Consider the following 20,737-nt stretch of genomic DNA (forward strand, 5'->3'; position numbering starts at 1 on the left):
AAAGCTTTCCATGCCACAATGCATTTTGCAGAATGTCCACCACAGGTGTCATAGTACAAAATAATTTTCAGTCCTTTGGAAAAAGTATACAAACAACCAAACAAGCAGCATACATTAAAACAATTTCATGTTGTATAAATACATAGGGCTAATTTCCTTCCATGAGAAAATTCACAGTGTATTTTTGAGAAGCTGAAACTGCTTATAGCAAAAAGGAGATGAAATTAAATTAATTTTGACTGTGGCCCTAGTATGGATAACAACAGTGCTCTGTTGCTTGAAAACAGGTGAATCTGACAGAATTTTAACTGTTTCTCTAAAGATCTTGACAACTTTGAAACCAAAACAAGAAGCACCGTATCAGTCAGAGAAGGACAAGGAGTCGTTCTGCTCTGTGGTACCCCATCACACTATGGAGGTAATGGTTGGTGTTTTGTGTTGTGCTTCACTTCATTTTCCAGCCTATATAAGTGGAATGTGCTAAGCCTGCATATTTATTTAAAATCTTGGAGCACGATCCATACTAACATGAGTGCGGTAGTATTCAGGGTCAGTAGGCTGCCGACATGGTTCAAGAGCATTCTGTTTCTCTCACACTGAATGTGGTGGGCTGAGATGGCACAGTAGTGTACTCCATAGAGATAAGGAATGTGCATATAGACTTCCCATTCCCTGTAATGGCCTGACATGCAGGGAGTTGCTGGAAGGATAGTTAAGTAATCTCGTCACATATCTATTCCACATCTGTGCTAGTATGGATCATGTGCTGGTGTGTCAGTAATTCTTTTTAGAAGTGAATCATAAAACAAACTGATTTACAACAAACTACTTCTAAGTAGGGTTGGGCACTTTGGCGCTCAAAGTGACAGGTCTCTCCCGGTGCAGCGAGCTCCGCACTGCAGGGGGGAGAGGGGGGCACGGGCACCAGCATGCCAGTGGATGCCCGCCGTGCACTGCCGACCACACCTCCCCGCACCTCCCCCATGGTGTGGCGCTCACTGCGCCGGGAGGGACCGGCCCCTTTGGGCTCTGAAGCACTCCTAAGTTTGTATATACAAAGTGGTATAGATGGTTGTCAAGTGGTGTTTTAATAGAGGATGTACAGCCAGGCCATTTATTTAATAGTACGAACAATAGCCATTGCAAGTAAACACTCTGTGTTTCATAAAAGTATTGCTAACCTTTGGTCTCTATATGTTTTAATTTTTTAACCAGCTTTCTGGTGAATCACAAGTCCCAGAGAATCATGAAGTATACTACCCCTAAAAATAGCAGAATATATATTCAAATGAATTACTAAAAATATGCTTCTTAAACAGGGCTGAAGAAAAAAAATGTGTTTTATTGGAACATTTTGACTTCTCTGAATGTTATAACTCACCAAAACAGATGCTACCACACAATACTGAAAAACTGATATTTTAAAACTATATTTTAATATATTTTGTCAAATACAAATAAAATGTGTATATAATTTTAAAAGTACTGTGGGGCCTGGGAGATAATGATTTTTTAAAACCAAAATTGGACAGGACATCATTGAGGAGCTGAACTTGATCTGACATCCAGGTTTACCAGCCAGGATAGTGATCCTTAAGTAGCATTGTGGGAAATAAAATGGGAGATGGAAAGCTATCACATTTGGAGCTAGCTTTGTCTTGTTCTCAGTGCCCTGGTGTGGCATGGCACATGAGAAAAGTCCATGGCTCAGTGACTGGGTACATAATTTTAATCTCAGATAAAAGGTCTTCAACCACCCTCTCTACCTGAGACCCAAGAAAGCTACTGACTAGGAATGGGCGTAGACTGACTCACAAATTAAAGTTTGTGACAAATTTTGGCTGCTTCATGGTTCGTTAACTGAAGTTTGTGGCAAGTCGACTAGTATGAACTTTCCACTAAATTCAAGCAGTTTGTAGTGATTCATGATGGTTTGTGAATTGATAAAATTCCAGACAAACTGTCTCCACTCAGTTAAAATCTTTACCAAACTTCAAAGTCAGAGTGAGGTTCTTTGTGCATTTGTTGTGTTTTGCTTGCAGGGGGTCCATTCTAAACAATTTTCAACCTGTGTCTGACATTTCCCCAAAAGCAGTTTCTGGGGGATGTCTTCTTTAGGGAGGCCATAACTTTGACCCCTAAATTCAATCTGCATGTTACTTGGAGGCATATAGAGGACATCAAGGGTAGGTCCCTGTGAGCTTGATGTCTCTAGTTTGTACATGGTCTCTTTTAAACACTCCTAAACCTCCTGAACCTGTTCCTGCAGAAAACACTTTCCTGGAGGCACTTTCTTCTAGAGAGAGTTATAACTCAGATCCCATAAATGCAATCCTTGGAAGGCAGGTAGAGAGTCAGAGATCTTCTGTGAATCTGATGTTTTTAGCATGTGGAGGAGCTGTTCTACAATGTCCTAAGCCTCACAAATTGAATTCATTCTTTTGGCATTTAAAGGTTCATGAAGGTTCATGGCTCATGAATAGGGCACACCATGACTCAGAAGCCAAAACAAGAGTTTTCTGCTTCATGCCCATCCTTACTTCTGACAGTCAGAGCAATCAATAGTCAGAATCTCACACAATTATCTGATCCAGTATAAAGCAGCTCCATATGTTCAAACAAGAATTTCAGTTTGTGAGAGTTCCTGGATCCTTTTGTTTGTTAGTTCAGATTCAAATGACAACAATCCACATTCAGAAACATGTTTTGGTGCATGGATTAGCCAAACTGACATTTAGCAAGAGTGCAAAAATGAATGGCCAACATCTGATCATATCTGTGGTTGACATGAAGTCCATGAGGATGCATCTGCTTAAGATTATAGTGTTCAGCTTAATGAAAACTTATCTTGGCTTCATTGGAACTGCCTTGGAAATTATAAAATGGCTGTATTTATGGTTAACATCATAAGAAACCAAATATCATAACAAATAAGAAGAGGCTAAAGGCATAGTTTAAATAAATTATCAAAACTAAAGATGTAGAACCTTTAACTCTGTAAAACATTGTTACCCATATCAAAATTATTTTGGCTTATTTTGATTTGCATTGGATATTTTACCTGAGGAAAGTCTCTCAGAATCCAACTCAAAATTTCCTGTATCATGGACCGTTTACGCACTGGAGGCTTCATGCCAGGCTGCAGGCTGGAGTTTTAGTCATGGCAGGTTGCCCTACCTCTTCCTCCACCCACACGAGGAAGGATTTGGCTGGGTGCACCTCATCCACCCCTGATTTGTGCTCCTGCACAGGAGCTGGGGCAGTGAAGTTCCCAGTGTGTAAACAGTCATAGTGAGTCAAGGAATTCCTCTTCCATGAGCTATTCTTTTCAAAACTCTTTTGAGTGTTTTTTAGGGCTGCCAGCCTTCAGATGTTACCTAGAAATCTCCCAGTATTACAATTTTTCTCTAGATGATCAAGATTAGTTCCCCTGGAGAAAATGGATGTTTTAGAAGGTAGACTCTGTGGTATTATACCATGCTGAAGTCCCTGTAATCACCAGGCTCCACCCTCAAAATCTCCAGGTACTTCCAGATCCAGATCTGGCAAACCTATTGTTTCTTGTAATTCCCCAGGTATTTTTGCCTAAGGAGAAATCACATAATTTGCTCCATATTTCTCTCAGTGGTCACTGGGATCAAAATAATCCTGCTCTTGTAATTTATATTCTCTCTTGCTATTCCATTATAAGCATATTCCCAAAATTCTCATTTATAATCACAGCTTTTTGTGATAGTTTCAAATGAATATGACATTGTGTTCTGTGTACTGATTTGAAATACATATTTTCATGATAGAAAGAATTGCATAAGACTTTTCATCAAAAAGATTCGTATGAATATGGTGCCTAAAAAGATCTTGAAGATGTATTATTTCATAAACTTCTTCTTGCTAAATTTTATTAACTTCCTAACTCTATTTCATGGTATAGAGTTTTTAGGGGAATGGTTTTTCGAAGGAAAGGATCCTTGATAGATCCCCTGTGACATGCTGTTTCTAATTATAGTCATATAATATTATGGGAAGTCAGCGTAAAATTTCACAGAAACCACTGGTGTTTACAAACTCATTATCATACCATGCTGATGTTGCATCTGAAAACATAAATAATGTTTTTAAAATGGCATTGATGATGGCAAGGACTTGGGATGGGAGAAAGAGATGAGGTTTTGAAATGAATCAGTTGGCAGAAAGTTCTAAGCTCATGAATTATACATTTAATTAAGGAATGCTAAACTGTGAGATTTCAAAAACTTCTGATTTACTATGTTTTATTAAAAATACAATTTCCATGCCACTCCTGCCACTGCTGGAGCATGATAGAAAGAGCTCCACAGTCAGCTGTCAAACTCCAGACAGCAGAAAAGAACAATGGTGACAGAAGGTGAAAAGAAGCCACCAAACAGAAGGGCAATGAGTCACACAGATCAGAATGGCAGGGGAATCATAAAGGAGGTGAGCTACTAGTGTCTAAAGGAGGCAGCTATAAGGAAGAAGAGAAGAAAAGTTAGCACATGAGCTGTTCCATCCTCAAAGCCCCAAAATATACAAAGTATAATCCCAAAACAGTCAGCAGTCAGAGCATATACCACAGTGGTGTATATGTACTGTATTATATCTGAAATTTATGCACCAACAGTGCTGTTATTCTATAGTTCCTCATATACAGATACGTACCAAAATAAGGAATATAGAAAGTTGTTGTGTAGAAAAGCCATTTTCCTATAGTTACAATAAATCCATTACAGTTAAACAACCTAAAGAAGGGGAAGGGTAACCCAAATTCCTGGAAATTACTTCTGAGAAAATTATTATTTGGGATCACTGTGCATGGGCTGGTAGTTGTGAGTTTCTGCTTTGTGCAAGCGATTGGGACTAGATGATCCCTTCCAACTCTGTGATTCTATGATTCTGTGAAAGGAACATAATAACACTAGACAACAGTGTTAGAATATTCTTAGGGGTAATGTAATTCAACAACTTGCAATACTGCCGTTTTTCAGATATAACTGCAACTCCCCCCCCCCAAAAAAACACATTATTACTATGCTCAACTTTTAATAGTAAAGGTATTTTCTGCTATCTAGTCTCAATCTGATCAGTTGCAACTTTAATCCAATGCTTTATATCCAGCATCTTGGAAAGAAAATACAACAAAATATGGCTGTTTTTCTGTATGAATGGATCCATCACTGATCCCTCGTTTCTTGGTTACACAATATTTTATTATTCTCTCTCAAGTGTGTGAATCATCTCTACTATAAATATAATATGCTTGAGTTAGATACAATGAAAGGTTTATCTGTAGTGGTTAATTTATAATTGTCCAAGTCATTCTTTTAATCTACATTAAATTAATTTTGGACATGTCACCGTGAAATGGCTTTATTTCTCCCACCACAAAATCCCTTACTGGATTTTAAAGCATTCAATTCTTCCATGATTTGACACAATATTATCATTGTACCATTTGTACTCACCGTCATTGCAGTGGATTTATGAAAAGGAAAATTACTATTTCCTGTTTGTACAAGTTTTGTACCATTTCAACATTTGTATTCCCATTTGAAATCAAAGAAATTGTAATGTAAGAAATGTAAGAAAGCATTTGGCACAGGAGGATGACAATGAATGGCTTGGGGAGGAGAGAAAAAGTTTTATATATTCTGGTGATACTCCAGTTTCTTTTACATTAGCTATTTTGTTAATTTTGTTAATCAAAAATGAATCATGGAAGTAGTTCATTAATTCCCCCGCCCCAATAGTGCTCATAACAGAGTTTTGTTAGGAAGGTATATATAATAAATGTTTAATGTTTTCCAGATTTGTCCTATGCTTGGATTTTCAATGATAATCCCTTATATGTTCAGGAGGACAATCGGCGATTTGTCTCCCAAGAGACAGGGAATCTGTACATTGCCAAAGTGGAACCTTCTGATGTGGGCAATTACACATGTGTTATAACTAACACCGAAGCTAAGCAAAGCATTCAGGGCCCACCCACACCACTTGTGCTCCGTATTGATGGTAAGTTTTAACAGTCTTAACTCAACTAATGAGTCTGACACCACGCATTAATTGTGACAATCAACCCTTCTCATCTAATTGGCAATTGTTAATCCAATGGCTCATATATCAGTCTGTATTTAGGAGACGGCTATTGCTGGTAAAATCTCATGAAGAAACTGTGTGAATGAGAAAAAGGAGTTTGTGTAGGCATATCTACACAAGAGGAACCACTGTAGACAGGTCTGTTCAGAAGTAAGCTCTATATTACTGAGTGAGGCTTACTCTCAGAATAGTATCCTTATGATGGCAGCCTAAGTCATTTACAAGGTCTCTGGCAGTTTAACTGTAAGATTGGTAGAGATTCTCATTTTGAGCTTTGCCGAAAATTCAGCCCTTTCTAGTCACATAATCACAAATTAGTCCTATGCTTGGATTACGAAAAGTCTGATTTATGAGTGGAACAGCTGCCCCCCTCACAGCTATTTTTAAAGCAATGTCAGCTATGAGGGTTGGTGTGATTCAATGGACAGAGTGTAAGATAAGGACCTTGAGCAACTGGACTGAAATCCCTTGCTTGGCCATGAAAGTGTGCCAGGTAACCTCGGGCCCATCACAATCACTCAGCCTAACCTACTCTTACAGGACTGTTGTTGTGGGGGGTCAGTGGAGAAGGAGTGAGCAATGTGAAAATCCTCTTTGTATACCTGGTCAAGGAGAAAAGTGGGATTTTATTTTTTTAAATATAATATATATTTTTTAATCAGTGGTAGTGTATCACACCCCAGGGAGTGCTGAAAAAAGCCTTTAGAAACCTAGTTGCTAGACCATCAGAATACTTTGGTTTAATTGGAGAGTCACAGTATACAAGCCTGCCATATTCTCTTGGATCTAAAATATTTATAAGCAGTTATTTTTTAAAGGACAAAAAAAGAGAGCAAACAATATACTCTACTATAATTGTGTTGGAGCAAAGAATTATAACGCACTTATACCCGGTGTAATGCTGGAATCAAAAACTGATGGTATTAATGACAGATTAGCCCAGTTTCTCAATACAGAAAATTGCTTGTGTTCTTTTTGTTGGAAGAGACATAAAGCTGAAGAGGAGTTCAGAGTTCTGCTTTGGATTTTCAGTGCATTTGACTTTGTGACTAAGATTCATGCTGTCCACAAATCAAGCAGTTTTAGAAGTATGCTGCCTGGGGGGACTGCTAAGTGCTGGCCTGTTTTGATAATCTTGGTCAAGAGATTAAGAGGAACTCATTCATGTGATTTAATTCAAAGACTTCATATCTGAGGAACCGCCTGTCACCTTATGCACCTCAGATCCTCATGCTCAATGGGTATGAATCTACTGGTGGTCCTTGGCCCACAAGAAGTACACTGGCATCAAACAAGGCCAGGGCCTTTTTGGTCCTAGCCCGGACCTGGTGAAATGACCCGCCAGAAGGACTGAGGATCCTGACAGAGCTTGTGCAGTTCCACAGAGCCAGCAAGATGAAGCTCTTCCACCAGACATTTGGTTGAGGCCAGGTGACAATAAGATCAAGGGCCTCTCCTCAATTTGGCCAGGAGATCAGACTCTCTTCCCATTGCATCTTTTCCCTTGAGGTGTCAGACGAGGGTGTTGTAAACCAGAGGGGTGGGGAGAGGGTCATCAGATTTATAATGGTTTTGGTTGGGGATTAATATATTTTATTCTGGGGTTTTTAATGTAACCCACCATGAGCCAGTTTGCTGGGAGCAGCGGGTAATAAATCCAATAATACTAATACTAATACTAATACTAATACTAATACTAATACCAATACTAATACTAATACTAATACTAATACTAATACTAATACTAATAATAATAATAATAATAATAATAATAATAATAATAATAATAATAATAGGCATCTGCACAGTGATGAAGTTCTCCACAGAAGCCCACTCTTGCTCTCGGTGGAAGACACATTAGTTTCCATGGGAACTAGGAAGGTCACAACTTTATCTTTTACACTGAAATTCTGTTGTAGTAGACATATCTGAGACACAACTGGAGTGTTGTTTTCTTTTGATGTTCAATAGGTGTGATGGGAGAGTATGAACCAAAGATTGAAGTGTGTTTTCCAGAAACAACATATGCAGCAAAGGGCTCGCTTGTTCAATTGGAATGCTTTGCCCTTGGAAAGTAAGGATGTTAATCTCTTGTTTTAAAAAAGCATAATTATTGTTTGTTATAATACAATAACATTTTTACTGACAGTGACTTAAATGAATATACAATGGCCAAAGAAAGGTTTAATTTTTTGACTTACAGAATTTATACTTTGAATTAACATTGGTGAAAGTATATGCTGTCACAGTGGTCTGACACAGTAGAAGTAGAATGTTCACTGCTGTCAGATTGTAGAGGGTGGCTGACTTTTCAAATAAACCCATTAATTATTCATTTCTAACTCTAAGTAAATAGTATTTCTCTAGTAGCCAAACCTACACAGATTCATCCAGCCAAACATGTATAGTCTTGCAAAACTCAAGAATGCTGATATAATATAAGGTGACCAGATTGTCCCACTTTTGGAGGGACATCTTGGGGTACCTGGCAAATTGTACTTATGTTGAAATTATATATATACTAGTTTCAAAGCCCCTTTATAAAAAGGGGTTTTGAAAGGGGAGAAGGCGCGTGAGTCCAGCAGGGAGGTTCCCTCGGGCGGCGGTCTGACGCTGCGAGAGGCGCGACTGCTGGGGGTTCCCTCGGGCGGTGGTCTGACGCTGCAAGAGGCGCTTCGCGCCTCTCGCCGTGTCAGACCGGCAGGGAGGGAACCCCCAGCAGCCGCGCTTCGCACGACTGCTGGGGGTTCCCTCGGGCGGTGGTCTGACGCTTCGCGCCTCTCGCCACGTCAGACCGGCAGGGAGGGAACCCCCAGCAGCCGCGCTTCGCGCGACTGCTGGGGGTTTCCTCAGGCGGCGGTCTGACGCTGCGAGAGGCGCTTCGTGCCTCTTGCCGCGTCAGTCCGGGAGCAACTGGGAGCCGCGCTGCGCGCGGCTCGCAGTTGCTCAGGCTGGGAATCGGAGGGACCGCCTCTCGCCGCGTCAGACCGACAGGGAGGGAACCCCCAGCAGCCGCGCTTCGCGCGACTGCTGGGGGTTTCCTCGGGCGGCGGTCTGACGCTGCGAGAGGCGCTTCGCGCCTCTTGCCGCGTCAGTCCGGGAGCAACTGTGAGCCGCGCTGCGCGCGGCTCGCAGTTGCTCAGGCTGGGAATCGGAGGGACCAGTCGGCAGGCGCTTCGCGCCTGCCGATTGGTCCCTCCGATTGTCTGTCGTGAGGAAGGGTCCAACCCAGACCCTTCCTCATCACGGACAAAGCCCACCTCTAGGGGGCTTAACGAATTATTTAGTCCGTGGCGCCCATGGCGCCACGGGCTGTTTAAAGATATATATATATATATTACAATACTATTTTTGCGTTCTATGCATTCTATGAAACTTTTTGTTGTTCCATATGGACCAAAATTTTAATCAAGAACCTCCCTGGTCAATGGTGTCCCACATTACCAATGTTAAAATCTGGTCACCTTAACATAATAACAATTAAAATGCTTGCTTTGTGGTAGCAAACAGAATTATTCAATGTGAGGAAGTTATGCTAACTACTGTTCCTATTTGACAGCCCACTAAATACTTCCTATTTTAAAAGCTGATCACTTTGACACTTGAAATAAATATGTCTGTGCATTTGCCTATGAGATTTGTTATTTCAAATAAGCCTGTCTAGGCAAATGTAACATAAACCAATATTTAGGTTAAGGCAGCCTTTCTCAACTTTTTTACTATTAAGAAAAGGCTGAAATATTATTCAGACTTCAAGAAACCCCACAAATGGCATGATTATGCATATGGTTGTGAAGCATGGCTGTGTACACACCCACTTGGGGCCCCTTCCTACCCCCTCCAGGCCCTTCATTGGCTATTTTGGGAGGGAGGGGCAGATCAACATGACCATATTTGGTCATATAACCTGATAAATATTTAAACAAATGTTTAAAATATCATTAAAAAATTAACTCCCACCCATTTGATAAATTCTTCCAGGGCCGTCAAGAAAGCCTGTAAGGTAAATGAGTTTTCCTTTGTATCTGAAAAAGAGGGATATTCTATTGTATTTGGAGAGCATAGTAAATAGTGAAAATTTCAATACACAACATGTGTTTCTGTAAACTCTGGGATGGATCCAGCCGGCTTTTCATTCAGCCTTGCCCAGTTCTCGTCCTTATTACACAGTCCCTGTCCCATGGTGCCATTTATCTATATAGGCCCCAAGAACCCCTGAATATCCTCTTATTCTTTTTGCACCAGCTGAAAAGCTACCCAGATTCAACTTTTAACTATAATGACTCTGCTACAACCATCAGAATGATATGAATGTTTCTGGTGAACCTAATTGCACACAATTGTATGCAACTTAAACCAAACAACCCTCTTTAAGAAGGGTTGGGTTGTAATGAAGAAGCGGCAGGGGGTGATTCCCACCTGTGGGAAATTACAATCCCAACTTTTGTTTTGTTTTTGCATCAGCAAACAGGCAATTAGGTTCCTTCAGAGGAAAGTTAGTCAAGAGTAGGGGCAACTGGAGCAAAGGAACAGCAGGAAGGAGAAAGGTTGAAATTTCCCTCCCCTAGCGTTTTTTTCCACTCCAAATCATCATTACCATCATCATCATCATCATCATCATCACCACCACCATCACCATCCTGAATCTCTTCCTGAACCAGAGGAAGGAGAAGGATGAGGTAATAAGTGGTTTCAGTTCCATGCAAATGCATATAATACGTTTCTATCAAGTTGAGCCTAGCAAGTTATCAAATGTACCATTTATCATAGGGCTAAATTAACAGCTTGTTGTGTTAAGAGATATAAAATTTCTGGACCATACTCTGGTTTCTCTTCAGATCGCATAAATCTTTCGCCTTTTTTTAACAACAAAATTTCTGGATGTTTTGAAGCCACGGGGGAGAATTTTTCTTATTGAAATGGTAACTTGAGTGGAGTGAAACATATGTAAAACTTACTTTCCCATCAAACTTAAATTTATTGAACAGATTAACTGCATAAAACACATCATTTAGAATTTTGTTAGCCTAAAATAGTACTACTGGGCATCTTTATATTTTAATTTTCTATTTAAAAAATTGAAAACTTACCAAATACTTGATAAAGAATTGCAAAGTTCTGCAATCTATAATGCTTTCACACACATGTCAGTTTTTGCCATCCAAAATCTAGGATGGAAAGTAATTCTATATTACACTTTTGTGCGCTCAAAAAAAAAAAGGTTGCCAAAGTGATTCCCCTTTATATAAGCATTTCTGCAAATGTTGTGTTTCTGTAGTATACCCATAAATTATCATTAACTAATGCTGTAGATTGTTTTACATAATTTTTATACTACACAGTTTTTTGTATAATACATGAGAGAATTATTAAGATGTTGAATTATGCTACCCACAAGTTTAGTGGAATATTTTAATTTACCTGTTAAATTGCAATGTATACACCATCCATATGGGACGAGCCCTGGTTGTAGACTACATCTGTTTCCACTGAAAGCATTATCAGAATACTCTAACCTTTCCTTCAGTTTCTTAGTCCTCTTATACGTCTTCATTACTAAAGGAAATATTTCCCAGAACATCCCTAAATTTATTTAGATATTTTTTTCAGAGTTGTATTTATGTTATGAAAATCAGACTTCACATTAGCCTAATGTTCAGTGTTTTGCTTCCATTCATGCTAATCTCATTTCCTCAGGTTAGTTCTTTCTGAAGAAGTTGTTTGATTCCACTTGGCAGAATTAAAACCTGAGACATTGGAACAAATTCCTCCTAATATATATTAAAGTATACCTTTTATTTTTAAAGCATTGACATCATTACAGATGTCACTGCTGATTACTTGGCTTGGCATACAAATCCACTCACCCTATAACGATCAGCCAAGGAGTAATTGAGTACCAGCTTGCCCAGATGTAGTCCATATTCTCGCATCTGCCTAGTGGGATTGTATGAATTCAATCAGCATTGAGCAGACTAAACTCTCAAAGCCAGACTAGTCTCAATGAAACTTACGTTCATACCTGTGAAGCAATAAGAAATATAAAGCCGGTTATGTTTTAGGCACACAAATAGACACAGTCTTTATGTTTGTCCTTTTATGTCATCTAATATTCTATTAGACATCTTTGGATACTTAAATCTGGCGATTGGAGCTATGAATGGACAAGACATATCTTTCTACAAACCTTAAACAATCCCCATTTTTTTAGAAAATCTATTTTTAAAAAAAGACACTGGGGAGTTTGAGGGGGGAACTAAAAATGATAACAGGTGTGCCTGCAGCTTTTAAAAAAAATGGATTCCCTCAATAGCTGTTACTATGTAACCACAGTAATCCAGGCTTGGTTTTCTCAGTAACAAGCCGGGGGAGGACCGTTTCCAGGCCTATTTTGGACTTAGAGGGAGGAATCCTTGGGGCCAGACCTGACAAGAGTTGGAACTCCAGATTATAAGACTGAGGAGGACAAGGTTTGGCAAGGGCAGAAGCTTCAGCTGGATATAATGCCACAGTGTCCACCCTCCACAGTAGCCTTTTTCTTCTAGGCAGGCATAATTATGTTGCCTGCATTTCAATTGTAATTCTAGAGCATCTCTGGTTCCCACCTTACGGTTGGCTCACTAGGCCTGTCAGCACCCTCTGAGTGCCTTGAAACTATTCAACTTGTTGTGACATGGACCCATTATGCACGGGGGTTTTAGTGCACATTCGGGGTGGAATGGCGGCGACTAAAATCACCGATAACGCACAGTGCCGGCTGCAACCAACCGCAGCTTCGGTGCATTCCACCGAAAAAGCTGCGTTAGCGAAACGCGGAAGAAAGCGCAGCTTCTGGGTGACCGGGGCGCAACTAGAAGCGGTGCCCGGATCGCCGCGTGCATAATCGGTTACTCTGGGTTTTGCCACCGTTGCGCCCCGCCCCGTGCATAACTGGTGTGCGTCGCATCTTCCCCCTCCGCGTTTTCCATGTGACCCGAAATCACTGTTTCGGCGGCCCTGCATAATGGGCCAGGGTGGTATAGCCTGATAATGTGATGCAGTTTTTAGAGCTTCAGAGTAGGTCTGCAAGATCCAGATTCAGATACACAACCTTGGAAGCTGATTGGGTGATTTTCAGACCAGTTACAACAGATAAAAATGAGGAGAAAATAATGTAAGCTGCTTTGGCTTCCACTGTGGAGAAAGACGAGTTTTCCTAGGCAGAAACTTCAAGGGAGGGAGACTGACATTAAAAAGACTACAGAGAAAGGGCCAGAGAAAGGTAGGTTGGCGGTTAGCTGGGAAGAAGATAAGGTTGTGCACTCCCAGTTGCAAAATTACTGGAACTTTATTCATTTTTATTTATTTATAATTAGATTTATGGACCACCACTCCCCAATGGTGGTCACAGGCCAGTTTGCAACAATTATATACATTTAAAACCATGAAACTCTAAATATAGTAAAATACAGTTCACTCTATTACCACCACAGTATAGCTAATCTGCTAGGTAAAGCTATCCCTTATAGAGGGAGCCTTAAATAGGGGAAGGAAAGGAATATGGAGAGGAGAGGATGGAGGCCCATAGTACTTCTTGATCAGCGTGGCCTCAACCATAGGTCTGGTAGAAGAGGGGTGTTTTAGCTATGTTAGAATTTGGATCTTAGAATCATAGAATCATAGAGTTGGAAGGGACCTCCTGAGTCACTTAGTCCAATCCCCTGCAGTATGCAAGACATTCACAACCCTATTGCTCATCAACTGTAACCTGCCACCCCCTTGAACCTTCACAGAATCAGCAGCTGGCAACTCATCCCACCAGGCAGGAGCCAGGACCAAAGAGGCCCTGACTCTGGTTGAGGCCAGCCAAATGTCTCTGTGGCCAGGAAGCACCAACAGGTTGGTATTTGGTGATTGCAATATTCTTGAGTGAACATATTAAGAGAGATGGACCTTCAGATATGCAATGCCCAGACCAAGTAAGGCCTTAAAAAGTTAATACCAGTACCTTGAACATGATCTGGAACTTTGTTGGCAACCAGTGCAGTGTTTAGGGCAGGTCCAATATGGATCCTTAATGAGGTCCTTGTAAGAACCAGAGCAGAATGCATTCTGCACCAATGGGCGGCGGGGACTTACCCGAGCCGCTTTTGGCTGGCCGGGGGCGAGCGGGGTGGAGACGCGTCTCCCAGCTCGAGCCAGGCTGCGGGCGCGCTGCGCGAAGCACCACGCATGCCCAGAGAGAAGGCGGGGCCGGGAGCGTCTTTTGAGACGTTGCTCAGCCTTCTTCTGCCTCTTCGATGGGCGGTCTGCGCATGGTATTGAGCCGATTTTCTGGGGAGCCGATGTGCGATCGGACTCCCCACAAGGGGTGGGGCCCCCTTAAAGGGGTGGTGGTAACGAGCAGTAGACTACTCAGCGGGGTAGGACAGCACTGCTCGTTATGACCAGTCATCTCTAGGGATTGTCAAGGTGGTTTGCGCCCTTTGGCTTCCTATACGGGTTGACTCCCATCTTAGTTTATCCAAGACAAAAGGTAACACGTATTCCCGGCGGGGATCTTGACGTGTGCCTTTGGTATGTGGATAAAGGTTTGCAGCCAGCAGGCTGTTTAGTATTGGCTCTCTTCCATGCTGCGCCAACCCTCCTATGGGAGGTGTATGTGTTAATAAAGCTGTGGCCAAATTTTAAGCCAAAACGGTGAGCCGCGTCTTCATTCCGCTGAAACTGGCCTCGTGCCTGCCAACTGTAATTTCCAGGTCAGAACAAGGCTAGGCCCATGGAGAGCATGTAACAGTCATCCAGTCTGGAGTTGATAATTGCATGGATCACTATGGCTATATCTTCTGGGGATAGATAGAGTACTAGTAGCTTCACCTGGTGGAGATGGTAGAATGCCTAGTGAACTACACTCAAGTCCTGAGCCTCTGTCAACAGAGAGACATCAAAGATCAACCCCAGATTCCAGACGGTGCCTGATTTGGTTAATTGCACTACATCATGACAGGGAAGATGCACTTCCTCATCCAATCCTTTCCTCTTTGACAGATGGATCCTGGGAAGAGTGGGATTTGAGGAGGGGACTTCACAGGGGCATAATGACCCAGAATGGAGAAGAGAAGCTTTAGCCAGATATAGTGCCACAGATTCCACTCTCCAAAGGAGCCATTTCCCCTACAGGACCTACAATTACCTCTTAATAAGGCCTCGAGATTGTCTGAAATGGCTACTGTTCTCCAGATATCAGAGATCAGTTTTGTCAGAGAAAATGGCTGCTTGGAGGGTGGCATTATACCCTGCTGAGATGCAAATCTCATCATCCCAAGGACTGGGGGGAGGGAGCAGGTGTGTGGGTGAGAGAACTGTTGTGCTGAGGGAACAAAGCAGGTGAGAGGCTGGCAAAGTGATGATGGACAGAAAGAGAAAGAATGATGAGTTGGGGAGGCAGAAAAGCAAAGAGAAAATGACAGGGTGGGCAAAAGAGAGAGAAAGTGACAGCCAAGGACAAGTGACAGTAAGAAAAGAGCTGGCAGGAGTGTGAAAGAGAGAAGTAGGGGGAGAGGAGAAGAAGCAAAGATGGAGGAAAACAGAATAGCTTCCCCAAAAGATTATCGTGGGTCCCTACTCACAGATCACTTACAACAGGCTTCTTACTGCACTTTTGCTGCCTGAGTGTGGTGAGGGTTTTTTGTGCCTCTCAAACATGTCCTGTCTAATCTGTTTGCCTTCCATGTGTTCTTCATTCTCTTTCTGTGATTTTCCAAATCACTTCTGATTGGATGTTTCTCGTTGGTGTGATATATCTGTTGGCTTACAGCCCAGACTGTTCTTTTCTATGGCATGGCCTCTGCAAATAGAGGCTCTCTTTTTATATGTAGACATTGTCTTTTAGTAATAAATTAGATGTGTGAAGGGGTTGCTTTACCTCTGCAGTGCATTCCTTTTAAGGGCTGACCCCCCCCTTTCCCCTCCTCTTCCATTAAAATGTTTTGTGCAATTCCCACATCACTTCAGAGAAAGCAAAGACAGCAAAGAGAAAAATTGGGGCAAGGGGATAAGGTGGCAGCATGAAAGTGCCCATAGTCTCATGTATAATCCTACATTCACCAGCAATGTGAAAGGTAGCGATGTGCAAGTTTCTGTAGTGCTGCCGATAGCAACAGACCTCATCACTGGACTGGAATGGAACCATTGTGTCTCTACAGTCCAGACTCTGGACATTCGCTTTGAAGAAGAGTTGGTACTTATATGCCGCTCTTCTCTACCTGAATTAGTCTCAGAGCGGCTTACATTCACCTTCCTTTTCCTCTCCCCACAACAGACACCCTGTGAGGTAGTTGAGGCTGAGAGAGCCCTGATATTACTGCTCGGTCATGTGGGTGAGCACGGAATCAAACCTGGCTCTCCAGATTAGAAGGCCACACTCCTAACCACTACACCAAGCTGGCTCTTGGCAAAAGCAAAATCAGGCCAATAGCACAATGCACTCTAAAGAGAGGATCAATGAACAAACTATGACCAACTGGCCTCGCTTATGAAATCTGCATCCCTGCATGACTAAGAAACATGTACTCATCTTTGATCTTCAACGAGCATCCTCTTTTCTGGCATTCCCCTTATGTCTACTATTGTGTTGCTAACATGGAAACCAGCAGATCTTCAGAAGTGCCTTTCTCACTCCAGCAACCCCCTTCCTGTCCCCAACAGCATGCCAGCCTGACAAGAATTTTATTACTCTCATCCACTAGATATTAGAATTTCACGCTGAAAAAGCCCTCCTCAGCTTATGCGCCGGTATATACGGTAATTGAAATAACAGCCTGCTCCCAGCCAGCAAATCATTGAATTGCCTTTTACAAAGTTCTTGCAAGCTGAGCTTGCTCTGGAAGCTTGTAAGACATCAATGGTTTGACTGAGGGTCTCTGATCTTTTTTTCCCCCTTTGCCTTCACTTTTCACTACTATTTTCACTAACTATTCTTTTGGTTTCTGTGGGTGGGGTGAGGTGGGTTTCGGGGGTGCTTTGGGATTTACTGTTTCTTTCTCCTAGTATTTCTTTCTTTGTTTATATGAGGGGCAGCATTGTTTGCCTTTTTTCTTGAGGTTGTGTTTCTTTTAAAAGTTGGTTTTTACAGTTCCTTCTTTCAGTGTTTTGTTCTGGGGGGGACACTTTAGTTGTAGTTAGAGTTGTCCATTCTCCCAATTTGGTAGCTGTTGTACTTGTTGTAGGAGGTTGCCAACTTCGGGTACTGTTGTTCTGCTCTGGTTTGCTGGCCCTCTTTTGCTCTGACAGAGCTAGTTTACTGTTTTTCTTTGAAATAAATATTCAAAAACATTTAACCTACTGATGCCTCAATTAAATTAAATATACCAGTAGCTGCTGCATTCCCTACCCTCGGCTTATATGCAAGTCAATAAATTTGCCCAGATTTTGTTGTAAAATTAGGTGCCTCGGCTTATATGCGAGTATATGCAGTATATAGTTCAAGCAATCTATTTCATCTTGAACTTATCTATTTTAAATTTATTTGATGCAGCACTATGGCTAGATACAACATTTTCTAAAATAGAGATACACTTATATTGTAAAACACTATACTATGCTGACTCGCATATGGTCTTTTGACCATACTGGGCATTTAATTAATCTACTCTACTCATCAAGCTATCTTTGAGCTCCTGTTTTGACCTATGAGCTAAAACTAAACAAAAATTAAATTGCAAATTCATGTTCTAGTGTATGAGCTGTGCAAAAATATATACAAAAAATTATTTTTTTACCAGCTACTGTGCTTCTTTCCAGTTTCATCTCAGAAATGTCAATTGTATGTCTTCTTTTATAATTTAGTTTTATTGTGATGTTTCTAGAATTGTATGATGACAAAATATCCCCTTCAAATTATTTTGCTTTGCTCTAAAACAACCACACAAAGTAGTAACTGCTTTTCACAAAGTTCTTTTATTTCTTTAGAAAAGTTTCCCGCTATGTTTTTGATAAGGCGCAAAAAAGATAGGTCAGTGGAGAAATGCTATTACAGTCCTGCCTTCTTCTCTTTCCTTGTTATGAGTGAAAACAGAAATAGCGTGCATTATCTCTTAGCTGGATTAGTTTCAAAAGTTGAAGGTCAAAGGATTAATTTAGCTTTTGCTGTCTTTTACATTACTTGACAGGAGAAGACACAATTATAGTGAAGTACCTGGCAGAACAAAGACCAATTAGGGAACTGAAGAAAAAAGATTTGGCCAAATTACTACTACAGCAGAGTTTAAGTTTGAAAAAAGAAAGCAACTGTTTGTCACAGTAGACCACAAAAATCACAGTTGGAGCTCAATTTGCAAAGAAATACTGGAGTGAATTGGAATCAATTTTAAATTAACCCAGTCACCCAGCCAAAGGAATGTTAGTTGAGTAATTGTATTAGTTTTAGTCAATTAATCATTTAATTAATCAATTAACTTGCATAATTCCACATATGAATGACAAAAGTAATTCTGAAGAAAGAACATGGATGCAGGAACAAGTTACCTTGGAGGAAAAAGAACCTCCCACAGATTTTTACTACTCCTTAGTGGCTCACAACAGACCCAGAATCTGTAGATCTGCTCATACTTTCTAATGGGAATTATACTTTTACATGCCTATGCAAACTTTGCGTGAACATACCCATTAATCTCAACTAACTGTGCCTAACCCCAACACATATATGAGGGGTAACTTTTTGGAAAGGGATTTGTTGTAGGGATTCAGTCCAACAGTCCCCTTACCCTTCCCAAAATCTGTAATGAGAATCGATAACTTCATCTTCTACAAGATGGCAACTGAAGAATTTTAGATGTCACTATTGAGGATCTATATGGTGAGAGCCAGCTTGTTGTAGTGGTTAGGAGTGTGAACTTCTAATTTGGCAAACCGGATTTGATTCCCCTTTCCCCCTAGCTGGGTGACCTTTGGCTAACACAACACTGTTAAAGCTGCTCTGAACGAGCAGTAATATCAGGGTTCTCTTAGGCCCATTATGTGCGGCCGCCTAAATGGCGATTTCGGGTCACATGGAAAACGCGGATGGGGCGCGATGGCGGCAAAACCCAGAGTAACTGATTATGCACGCGGCGATCCTGGCGCCGCTTCTGGTTGCGCCCTGGTCACCCGGAAGCTGCGCTTTCTTCCATGTTTCGCTAACGCGGCTTTTTCGGCGGCCTGCACCGAAGCTGTGGCCAGTTGCAGCTGGCTCCGTGCGTTATCGGTGATTTTAGTCGCTGCCATTCCACCCCGAATGTGCGTTATTCCCCCCGTGCATAATGGGTCTTAGTGTCACCTACCTCACAGGGTATCTGTTGTGGGGAGAGGAAAGGGAAGGTGACTGTAAGCCACTTTGAGACTCCTTCAGGTAGAGAAAAGCGGCATATAAGAACCAACTCTTTTAGATTTTTAAAAGAATCTTGCTACTCAAACAAATTTAGGGAGTCCATCCTAACTAGTGTTGTATATTTCTAATACCACGGATTTAAATGGATGTAGAAAGTGTAAATATCCTTAGGGTTAGACTGCCATTGTCTACATCAGTTGGACAGAGGCGGCTCAGCACTACTATAACTAGACCTCTCAGCAGCATTTATTACAGTCAGTCATGAGCTCTTAGCTCACCGCCTCGCCGACACTGAAATACAAGGGACAGTCCTTCACTGGCTGATCTCCTCCCTCCGGGGTCGTAGACAGAGGGCCGCAATAGGAGACAGAACATCAAACCGCTGATATCTTACTTGTGGAGTCCCACAGGGCGCAGTCCTCTCTCCTATCTTATTGAACATCTTCATGCATCCTCTTGTACAAGTAGTATGGAAATTCAGGCTGGGTTGTCATCAATATGCAGATGACACCCAGCCCTTCCTCCTGATGGATGGCCACCCTGACTTACCCCCAGAAACATTAGCTAGCTGCCTGGAAGCAGTGGCGAGATGACTCAAGCAGTCATCTGAAGCTCAATCCTTCAAAGACAAAGGTTCTGGTGACCGGATAGGAAGGGTCCATGTGAGGAAGTGCGTCTGCCCACCCTGGTTAGTGTGCAACTCTCAACAGCTCACTCCACCAGGAACCTGGCTGTGATCCTGGATGCTTCCCTTATAATGGAAGCCCAGGTCACAAAAGTAGCACATCTGGCATTCTACCACCTCCACCAAGCCAAACCAGTAGTGCCCTACCTGGCCCCGGAACACTTGGCCACAGTGATCCATGAGATAGATCACCTCTAGACTGGACTTCTGTAACCTGTTTTATGCAGGCCTGCCCTTAGCCTCGATCTGGAAACTACAACTGGTCCAAAATGCAGCGGCCAGAGTCCTCGCAGCAACACCATGGAGGGCCCACATTCGGCCCATTCTCCATCAACTACAGTGGTTGCAAGTTGAATTCCAGATCAGGTTAAAGGTTCTGGTAATTATCTTTAAAGCTATATGCGGTCAGGGTTCAGTATACCTGAGGGACTGCCTTCCTGCCTATGCCCCTCAAAGAGCTTTACACTCCACCAAAACCAACCGGCTAATGATCCCTGGCCCTAAAGAATCCCATCTGTCCTCAACCAGGGCCAGAGCCTTCTCTGTCCTGTCCCCCACCTGGTGGAATGAGCTCCCAGATGAGATCATGGACCTGA

At 41.9% G+C, this 20,737-nt stretch overlaps 1 protein-coding gene across 1 annotated transcript in view; it reads left to right on the top strand.

The window, feature by feature from the left end:
* CNTN6 (contactin 6) overlaps positions 1 to 20,737 on the top strand; it is a 254,480-nt gene that overhangs the window by 133,454 nt on the left and 100,289 nt on the right. The window contains 3 exon segments of the mRNA XM_077325221.1: positions 323 to 418; positions 5,824 to 6,027; positions 8,083 to 8,185. Of these exon segments, the coding sequence (XP_077181336.1) occupies positions 323 to 418; positions 5,824 to 6,027; positions 8,083 to 8,185 (403 nt within the window).

This window comes from Paroedura picta, chromosome 3, assembly GCF_049243985.1.
Source record: "Paroedura picta isolate Pp20150507F chromosome 3, Ppicta_v3.0, whole genome shotgun sequence".
Taxonomy (NCBI): Eukaryota; Metazoa; Chordata; class Lepidosauria; order Squamata; family Gekkonidae; genus Paroedura; species Paroedura picta.